The sequence below is a fragment of the Talaromyces proteolyticus genome (genome assembly GCF_021365285.1).
Source record: "Talaromyces proteolyticus strain PMI_201 chromosome Unknown BGW36scaffold_7, whole genome shotgun sequence".
Classification (NCBI taxonomy): Eukaryota; Fungi; Ascomycota; class Eurotiomycetes; order Eurotiales; family Trichocomaceae; genus Talaromyces; species Talaromyces proteolyticus.
Window position 1 is genome coordinate 492,358 of NW_025764283.1, and position 13,943 is coordinate 506,300.

Consider the following 13,943-nt stretch of genomic DNA (forward strand, 5'->3'; position numbering starts at 1 on the left):
CTACAAGAAATGTAAGCGGGCATTCGAATCTATATATCGCATGTAGTAAGGGCCGAAACCCCATGACTCGTAGGCACACCAGTAATGTCCACGGGGGGCAGAGCCGGCACGAGGATGGACATCGGAATGATCACCCGGTCACCTGAACCTGAGGAATCTTGCCATATGGCAGCAGAATGCAGAATGTCGGGGTTGGCTTACCTATCACCGCCGGAGTATTCTCTTTACACTGCTAAGAAGGGTCTCAGTCTTTGTTGAGGGGTAACACCCTCTCTGTTGTTGTGCTTGCAAGGTCCTCCTGGGAACTTGCGCAGTAAGGAGACACTGCACCTAGATCGAGCAGAATGGCGCTAGAGGGATAACCATGGAAAACAAACACGATATGAACAATATATATATAATGATATCAATTGATATGATACTATGAAGGCGTGGGCAGTCCTCGCCCGGGACGGTTGGTGTTAGCCTGCACTGAATCACGGAAGGAGCTTAGGACGATGATGCTATGGGCCATTATTAATATTGCAGTCACATGCCTGGTGGAGCCACCCAGCCCGGGATAAAGCTAATAAGAAGATTACACAGTTAACTTGATATTATTCTCCGTATTGCATTAACATTTGTATTGGTTTGGAATCTTTGGATATGCATCTCCACAGGCAGCCACGTTTCAGACATGTGGTGTCCTCAAAGTCGCCTTGGTCTCACGTGATGACAGCCGAAAAAGCAAAACAATATCCTGTTGTTAGCCATCTAGATTCCCTCGCTATGTCGACACTTCTCTTAAGAACACCATGCTCTGAATCAGTCAATATGAGTATCTCAGCATCAAGAACAGCAGCATTCTAAGTTTGCATCAGCGTCTGCTATCCGGTGGTACTGCCCACCAAGGATCTAGCATACAGTAGATGAACATATCTTCCTATAGAATATTATATTTTAGTTTTCATCTATATTATTATAACTTATTAGGACTAAATCTAAATGCTTGGTTATAATCCTTTTATTAATTGTTTTATATTATTCTATTCAGCACTATTGCTCCCAATGTCCCTAACGTAATCCACCACTTCCGAATACACGCTCCATATCAATTTCAAATCTCAATTTTTAATCCACAATAATAACTATATACAAAATTAATTAATATTATATTAATAACATTTTATTATTTCATATCTCATAGTTAAAACACCACGGACTTAGTTGTTACTGGCTACACATGTCGAGGTATGACTTATTTTATACGTAACTTAGCAATTTCTTGTATATACTGTACGGTAATTTCATATCCTTTAAACATATGATAATTTTGATTTCAGTCATTATCACGTTATTTCATCTTATTATATCCTTTCACCATGGAGCCGATCCCTCCAGTTTTCCACACCAACTATGTGTCTAGAACTTCGTCCAGTAGTTGGCAGCGATGTGGAGAGCATGTATGATATCCGGTGTCGGGAAGATGCTAGGAAGGAGAGGTACGTATTATTAATTTCCCATGAAAGTTGGATGTATTTGAAACGATTGGAGTTTAAAAAAATATTACGAAATATTCTGAATAGTATCAAAAACGTCCCTGATACAAATATCTCAGATACTAGACAATGGGTTTGGAAGTTCTCACCATCAAATCTAAAGATTGCGTAAGCGGTGAGGGACATACTTGCGGATAATGTATCACTACCTGATAAAGAGAGTAAGGGTAAGATAATGTGGCCTAAGATTGCTCTATTTCTATTTCCGCGCCTATATAGACATACTGATTCTATTTATAGGCTGTATCGTTGGGTCCTTATATGTGGAACTTGAGCGTACCAAACGCGCAGACCATCTCAGATGGGAACAAGGGTACACCTTTCACCCAGACTTTTGGGGGAAGGGATATGCGACTGAGGCGGTGCATAGGTTAGTGAGTATGTGGTTAGAGACTGATGAGACGGCTCTTGTTCCGATAGCATAAACTACCACGAAAGAGACGATTGCGATTGCAAGGAAGACGAATATAGCAAGTATTAATGTCTTGATTAAGGGTGGGTTTATTTAGGTAGCGGAATTTCGGGGAATATATGGCTCGGAGTGTGTTCTTTTTATTGTTAGGAATGCATAGGTTGGGTTATGTACAGTGAGTTCTAAAAAGCGACACGTTTTAATGTCTGAACTATAGGTTATCCTTGCCCCTTATTCTTCTATTATCTAGCTACAAATTAGCTGATCAAAGTTTTATATCTAGACAGCTGTTTAAAGACTTTCATTAGGCCTTATCAGTATCTAGTATCCCAGAATCTAGAGGCAAGGAGATATCGTTTAGGGACACTGTAGTCTCAAAGCCTTCCGAGGGGTCAATCCTCAGGCAGGCCGCCAGTGTGCGCGTTGGTAGGGTTTAGGACTTAAATCAACTCAGGGTTCGCTTGGGCATACTGGAGCTGGACTGCTCGTTCCAGCTGAAGGGACTCCTCCAGCAGCGGCCGCAATACATTATCCTCTTCTGGATGATTTGGGAAGGCTTTCTCTCCATTGTAGGCGTTATTTGTGAGCAGGGCCGGGGTCAATACTTTGATACTGGAATGAGGACAATATATTAAATAGCACTGAAACGAGGGGTCTGTGAAAAGCGCCTGGGGCGTCAAAGAATACTTAGATATTATATTGTATTTTATTTTGTTATGGAGTAGGTTATTATGTCCTCGTACGCAGATTTATGACCACTTTAATCCCAGTAAAGCCGGACACCATTTCTGCAAGATCTTATTCGACTTGAATCTAATCATAGTCTGTCAGTAGAAGTATTAGAACGAATTTCACCCCGAGTTTTCCGCTTTGTTCGTTAGGGCCTATCTTGCGTGTATATAGGTATCTAGCGGCGAGTAAAAAGGGGTTAGGTAGGCATTGGGGCTAGGAGGGGCTAGGCCTTGGGATGAGAGTGTAGCATTGTGAAAATAACCCCCGTGGGCTATGAGCTCGCAAGGATCAGAATCACGCCCGATTCAGCAAACCAGCCTATTGCGTGGGTTAGTAATTTATAAATGAGGGGGTTGGCGCGCCAGAAGCTACAACTTGTAGTGTTGTGTGCAAATGCACTTCCATGTCAGTTATAAAGTGCTACATTCCATCACATAACTACTAATATAAATATAGATTTATTAAATCACTAAAACTTCCCACTGAACAAATAAGAAATATTTTAATCCTTCCCATCTGTAACGGAACGAGGCAAATATGGGTTCAAATATAGATTCTATTATGGTTTAACATAAAAGAAGCTTTATAAAAGCAGGAATGTATAAAGATAAATATAATATAATGTTAGTCCAGTAAATTGTACTGATCTCGCTTTGCTTATATTTCTGATAAATCTTTGAGATATATGTATGCGCTGTCCATGTACTGTAATTATCATTATTTAGTAGTTGACTTGGGGTTACTGCGCATGTAGCATCTGTTGCGTGCCATTTCCCGCCATATTGACGGCCCCGAGATTAAATCCGATGACGGCCCCGAGGTCTTCCCCCGATTTGGACAGCTCCTTATATTTACCTCTTTTAATGTCGCTATGGGGTTTGATTTTAGATTCAGCAGTCATTCATACTTTTCTGTCCTCACCCTATGCAGCTTCCAACAGGATGGCAGACTCTGAAATACATAGCAAGACAAGCCCAAGCGAACTGTTGCAGGACGAGAGACCGATTGTCGATGACTCAGATCTAGGTCAAGAAGCGAAGATCCCTCTGGCTCATGCCGAAGATGAAAATTTCGATGACGATACAGTACCTGACGGTGGCCTCGAGGCCTGGCTTGTTGTTGCAGGCAGTTTCTGCATCTTCTTCAGCTGCCTGGGCTTTTCCAACTCGTTTGGTCCCCTGGCGGACTACTACATGACGCATCAACTTCTGGGAAAGTCGGCTGATGACGTTGCTTGGATCGGGTCGCTATCAGCTTTCTTGCAGTTTTTCTCCGGCATGGTTGGAGGACCCTTGTTTGATCGATTTGGTGCAAAGGTATGCCTCATGGGTAGTCGTGTTAGGACGTACTTACGTATGCTAATTACAAGTAGATCCTCCGCCCGTCAGCCGTCCTTTACATCGTAGCTATGATGCTGCTGAGTCTGTGTAAGACGTACTGGCAAATAATGCTCTGTCAGGCCGTCTTTATGGGCCCGTTGATGGGCCTTCTACAGTTCCCCTCCATGGCTGCGCTCTCGCAGTACTTCGACAAGAAACGGGCCGCGGCCATCGGCGTCGCGGTCTCAGGTTCATCGGTGGGCGGGATCGTTATCCCCATGGCCTTGTCCAAAATGTTGAACAGCACCAATCTGGGCTTTGGGTGGAGTATTCGTGTGATTGGCTTTCTGATCCTTCCCCTCCTCGGCTTCGCAAGTTTCGTCGTGAAAGCCCGCCTGCGACCGCGAGCTCGTTCTTTCTGGATCTCTGCAGCCTTCAAAGACATGAGACTGATTATTCTAACTGTCTCCATGTTCTTCACTTTCATGGGCATGTTCATGCCACTCTTCTTTGTTCCCACGTACGCCACCCTGCGAGGCATGAACCCCACGCTATCTGGCTACCTTTCCGCCATTCTTAACGCCTCCTCGACGTTCGGCCGTATCATTCCGGGCATAATGGCGGACCGAGTTGGAAAACTGAACGTATACGCCGCTGGGGCTATTGCCACGGGGGTCGTCACCTTCTGTATGAACGAAGCCAGGTCGAACGCGGCCCTGATCGTCTATTCCATTGTCTTCGGTTTCACATCCGGGACTATTATCTCGGGGGCGTCGGTGGCCTTCACCGTCTGTGCTCCCGACCCGCGAGACGTGGGCACCTACGCGGGAATGGGGATGGCCATCGGGGCGCTTGGCGGACTCATTGGCCCTCCCCTGGATGGCGTTCTGGTCGATGATTATGGAGGTTTTTTCCAAGCAGCCATGTATGCAGGCGCCGTGTGCTTGTTCGGAGGGGTTGTCGCCTTTTTAGGTAAGCACTGGACTCCTCAGGGGCTGTGGGGTAAGGCTTGAGCTTGAAATGAATATAAGAAAATATGTACGGGGGAGGCACCACCTAGGTAATAAGTTAATGGGACGTACGAACGGAATTTCTAGAAATACAAAGGGTCACATGCTAGTAAAAACAAATATTTCAGCCTTTACCATAATACGAGTCAACTTTAGTGTGATCTTTCATTTCCCACATATTCTTAATGCCAGCGTTCGGGACAGCATTGTCCATGGTGCCAGAACAAGCGCCTTCTTCGTTATAACCCTAAAAACCCCCTAAATTGACCAGCCACAGTGTCCACTTTCTGATCCACCCTCTGGACTCACCCAGACAGATCGCATCCTATCTGGGTCCGCGTTGGAGCTGTTGTTTGTGTCAACTTACGTACAGTCCTACTGGCCTCGACGAAGCAATACGAATTCCCCGTTTTGGATGGCAGAACTCCCATCACTTGTAGTGTCATGCCATACTGCAACGCCTACCGTGCATTGCATTCGCGCTTTGGCGTTATTGTATTACAGCAGGCTAACTGATAACAGCCTCATTCAAAAGGACGCCTATCGCTGGTATGGAGCTGTCCTCAGGAGCCTGAGCACAGTCATGAAGCATTATGCAACCGCAACAAACGACCAATCCAATCCGTTGCGGAATGATACCCTTCTTTGTGCCCCAATATTATTATTCCACTTTCAGGCGATGATCGGATCTTCTCTCATAATTGGATACTCTGCTTTCCAACGGATCGTGATCTCAACAGTGTCTCGCCGTCAGCTGAGTCTGAGTTGACAGATGTGGCGGGAGATCACACGAACAGAAATACGGAAAGCTATGTCTCGCAATTGTAAATTAGTGGTAGGAGCACATACCCTTCTTGCGGGCTATATCAGATGTACGCATTCATTGGTTTACTGCTTTGTATAATGCGGCTCTTGTAGTTGCTCTTTCGGAAGGGCTCGCGCCTTCCACCGTTCCCAGCCTTGCACAGGAACCGTACTGAGCAACACAGGAATGAAATCATACCTACATACGATTATATGCAAAAGGTTCAAGACGGGGGTCCAGGAAGCGGGGCAACGTTCACAAAGGTCTTGTCGATCTATATTGTGTGTCAATGGAGTCCATCGAGGGAGCAGAGGCAACGTGTGGACAAGAGATGACTGGATTGGATGAATACATTGCTCCCTGGCGTGTAGGTATGGGGATAGGTTATGGTCTACGACATTCTGCAATCCTCTACATTACAGACGTTTATTGTAATAAAGTTATCACTCGATAAATGCTGCATAATACGCCAATCCCAAGGCAGGTGACTAGCCTGCGAGTCTAATTATAATGGGTTCTCAGTTTAATTATAATCTGGCTCAAACCCTAATTAGGCAATATATACTTTTCTTTAACTAGGCGCCACATTATTTACCCTAAATTTTACTAGTGAAAAAATAACCCCAACCCTAAAATCAAAAGGCCAAACTTTCACCCATTTACATATTTTGGATAGAAAGGAAAGATAAGATTTTAATAAAATTTATTTATATTTAACTTTTTATGAAATTTATTTTTGGGTTTATATGGATGTAAATCCATGTTGGGTAGCACTAGGTAGGATTTATTATTGATCACCTAGAGAAACCGTGTGACTCACTGGCGAATACTTGTAGTAAGATGTAAAAAAAAATACTGTATAGACAAAAAGTGTGAAATATTGAGACAGGTCTCTGCGGCCTCCGCCAGCGATTTGTATGGGGCGCACGCACAAAACGTGTGGAATGGATTTCACTCCCGTCGAACCTAGTACAGACAAGGTCTCAAGACATTGTTCATGAATATAATAAAGTATAGGCTTCAAAGATGAACACTTCGTGAATAAATGTTTACTCGGCCTTGATGTCGTGCTCCTTCACCTCAACTGCCTCGGTATCACTGATGCGGTCAGTCAATCCCAACTCACGATAGATCTGATCAAGTCTCTCCTGATCCGCAGCAGCAAAACCCTGGCTACCAAAGATAACATCCATCTCCTCGAGAGTTAACTGCTTCGTCTCAGGCACAAAGAAATAAACGAAACCCGCGCCCAGGATGATCATAACGCCGAAGAAGATAAAAGTACCGTACTTCAAATGAGTAATCATATCCGGAGTGACTTGACCGACGATAAAGTTGTTCATCCAGTTAGAGCTAGCACCCAAGGCGATACCATATGGTCGAGCACTGAGTGGCCAAACTTCGGCAACAACAATCCAGGCACATGGACCCCAAGACCAACCAAAATTACCAGCGAAGAGCCAGACCATGACGATAGCGGCCCAACCTGCAGCGCGATAGTCTGGCCAATTGTTTGAATCCCGTGCGAAGATAACTGCAATGACCAAATGGTTGAAACCCATTGCCAAGGCACCGGAGATGAGGATTGGTTTACGTCCGAATCGGTCAATGTAGAACATTACCGGAATTGTGGTGAGGAACATGACTACACGTTCAGCGTTAGGGTGTTGAATCACACACAACGAAAGATTGACAAGAGATACATACCAATACCAACGACACCAGTGGCCAATAGAGAGGTGGTATTACCAGACAAGCCCAAATCATTGAAGATAGTAGGAGCATAGTACAACACGGCATTAATACCGGTCCACTGCTGGAAGAACATGGTCACTGTAGAGACTATGACTCGCTTAAACATAGGCATAGAAGTAAATAGAGAACCAATAGCAACAAACTGCAATTTCAAATTGTTCCAAACAGTTGGTTCTGCCAAGTGAGGGAATTTCTCGGCCGTAGATCGCTTTTCGAACAAAGACTGAGCCTTGATTTCAAGGAATTCAAGCTCAACGACTTCATCAGCATTCGGGACGTTACCACGAAGCGTTCTAATAACGCGACGGGCCTCTTCTTCACGATCATGGTGCACAAGCCATCGGGGGGAGAAAGGCATGAAGATCATTCCGACAAAAAGGATGACTGCAGGGACAAGTTGGAGGCAGAGAGGGACGAGCCAAGCTGCGTCACTCTGAGTTTCTCCAGTACCGCCAATGTAGTTGGTTCCGTAGTCAATCCAGAAGGAAATGAGAATACCAAATTCAATTGACAATTGTTGAAGAGAGATGAGAAGACCTCGAATTTCAGGAGGAGCGCACTCAGCGTTATCTATTATCACTGTTAGAGGAGAGAGATGGCAGGAAGACAAGTCTGGAAAATCTTACACATTGGCACAATCATTCTAATTTTTCAGTTACTACTTTGAAACAACTCCGCGGTCCATGAAAACAATCAAAAGAGGAAACTTACGACAACGCTCCAACTCCCATACCAACAATGAATCGTCCAGCCAAAATTGAGTTTGCCCCTGCCGAAGTAACACCAGTACACTGAATAACAACACCCAAAATAAAGATACCGGTGCTGAACAAAATCGCGTACTTTCGGCTAAAGGATTCTGCAACGAAACCAGAATAAAGAGTACCAAACCAAGCACCCAATTCCAGGATGGAGGTAAGCCAACCCTTTTTGGTTGAGTTTTGGATGTAGTCACCCATGTGGTTGCCAAAAGAGGTCATGGTCAAGACACCTATTATTGTGGCACATCAGTTATCGGTTTTGAGACTAAATAACAATATACACGAGGTACAAATCGCCTACCGCTGAAAACACCCTGGTTGTAACCGTACAACAATCCGCCAATACACGCAAACAGGCAAATACCCACAACACGGAGGTTTTGGAAGGCAGCCATTGGCCCAGTCGAGCTAGCAAGCGCCAAACGACGCTTGAGGGCGGCATCATGGGCCTGAGAAGCAATGGCGACCGGCATAATGACGGATAGCCTTTCGTGCGTATCAATTCCTAGTCTATTATCTGTGAGTAACTAGATGAGATGCACACATTAGAGAACAGTAGGATGAATGAATTGCGGTTAATATGCAACACAACACTTTCATGTCTCAGACGACCGACACCATTGTATTTATACTATATGAAGGTGTCATACCAGCCGGGGAATTTTCCCGGATTCTAAACAAGTTAATGGTCCACTTTCCTTAGTTGTGGGCCAAAACCTCAAGACCATTGGGGATTTAGCAAAAGACATGAAGACTAATCGTGTTGAAACTGTCAAAGAGCCTGGGCAGCCACTCATAGTGGTGAGAGCTTGCAACTCGGTTATTTAGCCTGAATAGCGATATGCCTAATGTGCATTCATCCCGAGCTAATTTATTGGTTGAATGGTTCCAGGGTTACACCCGCGCTTTTGCATTAGTGTAAGCAAGTATTACGCCTGGAAGGAAAAAGAATGCTCGGAACACAGAGGAACGAGTCCCGATCACCATGAGCTCCATACTCGCGGAAACTTTTCATAAGCATGAGGAGTTCTCGTGGGCTGGCAGTGTACCTGCTTCCGTTCGTATAGTGCAAAAAATATAGAATAGACTTTCATTGACTCTGTTCAAAGTATGGAGTCCCGGCGACAAGCACCCGCAAGGGCGAACCAACCCACTTAGTCGCGGGGATAGCAGAACGCCTTCGCGTTGGCAACGGTATTAAGTCTTGGCTTCCCCATTAATGCGGGAAGCACCAAGGCTTAGCAACGCAGTAGGTTTGGACTAGGGATTATTTTCGGCCAATATACAAATACTGCAATTACATGCCAATTTTGGTGTTAGACAGTACAGAAACATTATTAGTCTGTACTTTTAGCGCCAATTAAAGTTTATTAATTTGACATTTTAGGACTAGATCTGGAAATTTTGTGGGTGATTAGGCTAAATGTATGTTTAATCAGGAGACTCAAAGTATGGGGTAGTAAATACAAATAGTGGTTCACCTTTCCTCTATTCAGATGCGGGTTGTTAGTTATCAATGATTCCGTCTTCAGAAGATATTTGGCACGTGGTACGTAGAAATAGTAGAAAAGTCTATTTGTGAATGACTCTACTCCGCATTTCTGTAGCATTTTCACAACACTACCCCGCAAAACGGTTTGGTGACTAAATTCCGTGCTCGCGTTACTGGTCAAAGTTTCCCAGCAAATTGAAAAAGGAGACACAACGATCTCCCTTTCGTTTATACAGCACACATGGCACTCAATAACAGCCATCACGCCAGGAATTACTGAAATGGCCTTCACAAAGGCCGTATCGGGTATATCTTTTACCATTCGTTAATGGAACTGTCGATGTCAAAAACGTTGGAGGAAAGGGCAAACGCACTTCATATTACGTTGGCCTCCTCTTTATTTCAACCAAAAATGCAGGACGAACCCCTTATCCAAACCTGGCTTCATACAGCAAAATGCACAATGTGGCAGTTGGTTCCACACAGAAGTTGCCTCTATCCCTTACTCTCGATGAAATTGCTAGGACAGACGCCAGTGGTAATCGATATGTGTATTCCGGTGACTATACACTCTCCTTGGATTATGACTCTCAGAACACCTTCAACTTTACTCTGAGCAGTCAAATGGCCCTGATAGATACTTTTCCAGTGCATCTCACCAACAATACAGCCTATGAATATCTAGGATTTTTCGAGTCTCCGCAGAGCACATTGTTAGTTCCTGCTCCTCTTAACATTCACTCATCCAATTATCCTCATTTATGCGTAATCAAATGCTGGCGACTGGGTTGTAATTACTCGGGGTCCAAGAAAAGTATTTTAAAGAGCCCAGTTCTGGTTGCAAAAATTCTAAAGTATCAAATTGTGTGGAGACTGACCCAACTTTTTCTGAAGTTACTGCGCATGTGGAATGTCTTTCAGTACCAAAGCACTACCAGTTCAGGACAGCTCCTGTAGCTCTCCCTGTCCTGGCGACTCATTTGAGATCTGTGGAGCCGCTAAGTGGTAGGGGTTCATTCCCCGTTTCATATAAGACGAATTATCATAGTCTAACAAAATAATTAGTGTCAGTGTCTTCAACGCTTCCGTTCCCACGGTGTTGGAGCCTGCCTAAACCCCTGTATCGAAGTAAACTACCTATCACTTCTCTTCAATGGGAAGTTTCCAGCTGCATTTGCTCCGGTGGTGCTGTGAGCTAGAATTGGCATCATACAGGCCTTTTCTGGTTTTTGGATACGCAGAGCTTTTATATATGTCAGTTTTCTACTGGAATAACATTTGTCGATGTAATTAGAGACCATGTCTGTCAACACACTAGGAAGTCGAATAGTAACTTCGGCATTGCTGCTTTCCTGATACGCTTTAAGCTCTGAGATGATATATGGTTAGTTTATTTCTGTCGTGCGAAATAAATGCTAGTAAATTCCAAAGGCTGCGCAACTGAATTAGCTTTCATTACAGCGCCAATAATCAACTAAATACTGGTAAACGCAAGCGCTTCTCGCTTGATTTAATAGGATGCCATTGCCCTCTTCCACATTACAGCCCGCAGATCTGAAGATTCCGAGGCCAGTAGCTAAAGTAAAAATGTTTGGATTCAAGTCCAAGTCCATGGCCGATGCGCTGAGAAATGAGGTTAATGAATAGGTATCAGAAGATATGAGGGCCGTTTATGTGACATTGTTTCTTCCACCAGTACACACACATTTCAGGGGCGTGTTCTTTTCTGATATTTCTGTCATTACCACTGAAATTGAACATAACATACTGGTTATTGTTAATGAAGAAATCATTGTTGAATCAATAAAATCCCAAAGTTAAAAACGTAAATCACCTAACAGCAAAAGTAGAATATTCGAACCTGGTGACCTTCAAGAGCGGTTATGTTCGTATTCAGAATCTCACGATAGTGTGCTGACACAAACACGGACGCAAACAAGATGGCCTCATCTTGCACCAACACCTTATTAATACTATTTGTTATTATTGTTGAACAACAACATCCACATGTCATTTGTGGCCATCTAGATTCTTGGCTATCTCGACGCTTTTCTCCAGAACACTACGCTCCGAATCAGTCAATGCGAGTATCTCTGCATCCGAACAGCACCTTTTCAAATCTCCTTCAGCATTTCCCATCCAGTGGCACTGCCCACCAAGAATCTGATACTGAGGGACCATGTATATGTAGAGGCTTATGTACTTGTTTCGTAGTAAACTACCATTGTACCATATGAGCCTGTGGTCTGCATCGGAATAATGCGAGATGGTATTCCCACAAATATGCATCTTGCCCTCTCTCTCCCGGAGTTCACCTACTATGCCAGCTGAATTCTTATAAAAAGTGTACGGCGTCTGAGTCAAGGCCATTCCCATCCAGAAAGTCTCCTTGTCGCCATAGAATATATCGTATGTGACCTTGTCACGGACAGGCGAGGAGTTCTGCCAGCAGGTATGCATCAGCCCGATAAGGACCTGCAGCCTTCTCTTGTCCAGCACAACGACGCCAGAGTCTTGCTCTTCCGTATATCCGTTTTTCAAGATATTCTGGCAGCAGGACTCTAAAAGATCTATATCTTTTGTTTCCTGTTCAAGGAATCTCTGTCGCCGATTACCCGGCTCCCTTTCGAACTGCCGGTCATAGAAGAACAGTGCACCAGTCTCTTGAAACCCCAGGTCGTCAAAAAGGATCTCAGGGGACTGCACAAATACAATATCGGCATCAATGAGAATCACCTGCTCAAAGCGGCTAGCCAGCGCCGCAAAGGGCTTGACTGACCAGGATCCAGATCCTAAGTTCATATACTCGTCTGACAGCACAGTGAGGACGTCAAGCATTTCTACATTCGGTCGCAAACCCAGAAGTGAATTCTGTTGGTCGGGCGAAAGATCTTCATCTCCGGCATAGGCGACAGCAATAGGTAAGGTGACGTTGAGAACATCTCGAAGGGCTAGGATTGATTGGCGGGCAAACACCAAGTTCTTCTTGCCAGCCGGAATAACAATACCTTTCGAATGCAAACTAAAAGTTGACCGAAGTGACCACAAGGGTGTGTCATCATCACGAGAAGAGCCATCTGGACTCTGGATGAAGGGAAAAAGATGCTTTGCTAATTTTTCCGCAGCCTTATGTTTCCTCTGTGTCATCTGCAACGGTGAACCTTCCGCTTGACGTAGTTGCTGGTATAACGCCTGAGCCAGTAGCCCCCGCTGCCCAAAGCTGGTTTCATTTAGTTGCTGATATGGGGACAATCCTGTGGGTAATATTGAAGGTAGGAATTGGTAAAACGTAAGGAGCAAAAATGAAAAGATAAAGGCGACGATCCACCGTGGTCGCGAGCATTTTGTGGCTAACTGGCGAAGAAAACGCAGCTCTATTGCCATATTGCCATTTCTCTATGCTCTATAGGAACTCAATGAATGGCCATCATCATAGCATCGGAGTGTGTCGTTCAAGATTTTATTATATGTAGCGTTGCAACCACCTCCTGAATCACCATCGCCTTATCGCACGGGCGCCGAGGTAAAAGACATACTTGTATGTATGCTGTATGTCATGGCCCAATAATGGTTGAGTTGGCGCCTCCTTCGATATTATTTCTTTGTCTCCAATGCATCCATTAGCGCCAAAAGCACTTAGGGCCTGCCTAAGGCGAATGATATTTTGACCGAAGATCGTCAGATAAGCGTAAGTAATACATACTAGTAATTTTTCATTACTTTTTAAGCCGGCCTACTTTAGAATTTGAAACATTTGAACTGCATGTGATAAAACAGACCATTTAGATACAGACAGTAAATCGCCGGGGACTATGGTTGATATTTCTTTGTCTGTTTTTGCTCGGTAGGAACATTTGAAGTCTGTATACTATACTATCAGTACTCTGCTGTCCAAGAGCGACTATGCTAACGGCATTGAAATAGAGATCTATAAAGTAAATATGTAATAATACATATGCATCAATCAATAGCTAGGCCCTGCATAAATTGAAGTCATTTTTAGTTTATATGCATGTATCGACGATTATTCAAATCGTGGCTATGTAATATCAACATCTCCTACGAGTATGTAAGAAAAGCGAACAATAACAACATACCTGCAGCATAATAATAATTAAG

The 13,943-nt window shown here is 44.1% G+C and overlaps 3 protein-coding genes across 3 annotated transcripts; 1 reads left to right on the forward strand and 2 right to left on the reverse strand.

Moving 5' to 3' along the window:
* Positions 1 to 3,623: 3,623 nt before the first annotated feature.
* Positions 3,624 to 5,014, forward strand: BGW36DRAFT_428085 (major facilitator superfamily domain-containing protein; the record flags this gene model as incomplete). The annotated part of the gene is made up of 2 exons (XM_046220499.1): positions 3,624 to 3,998; positions 4,055 to 5,014. 2 exons carry the CDS (start codon positions 3,624 to 3,626, stop codon positions 5,012 to 5,014), a joined length of 1,335 nt encoding a protein of 444 aa, XP_046070999.1.
* Positions 5,015 to 6,865: 1,851 nt separating this feature from the next.
* Positions 6,866 to 8,805, reverse strand: BGW36DRAFT_359920 (putative MFS sugar transporter; the record flags this gene model as incomplete). Its single annotated transcript, XM_046214123.1, has 5 exons — positions 6,866 to 7,461; positions 7,524 to 8,150; positions 8,198 to 8,214; positions 8,283 to 8,562; positions 8,634 to 8,805. The coding sequence occupies 5 exons, from the start codon at positions 8,803 to 8,805 to the stop codon at positions 6,866 to 6,868; spliced, it is 1,692 nt and encodes a 563-aa protein (XP_046071000.1).
* Positions 8,806 to 11,637: 2,832 nt separating this feature from the next.
* On the reverse strand, positions 11,638 to 13,262 carry BGW36DRAFT_380157 (mannosyltransferase putative-domain-containing protein). The gene has a single exon (XM_046216298.1). It carries the CDS (start codon positions 13,206 to 13,208, stop codon positions 11,835 to 11,837), a length of 1,374 nt encoding a protein of 457 aa, XP_046071001.1. The 5' UTR covers positions 13,209 to 13,262; the 3' UTR covers positions 11,638 to 11,834.
* Positions 13,263 to 13,943: the final 681 nt, after the last annotated feature.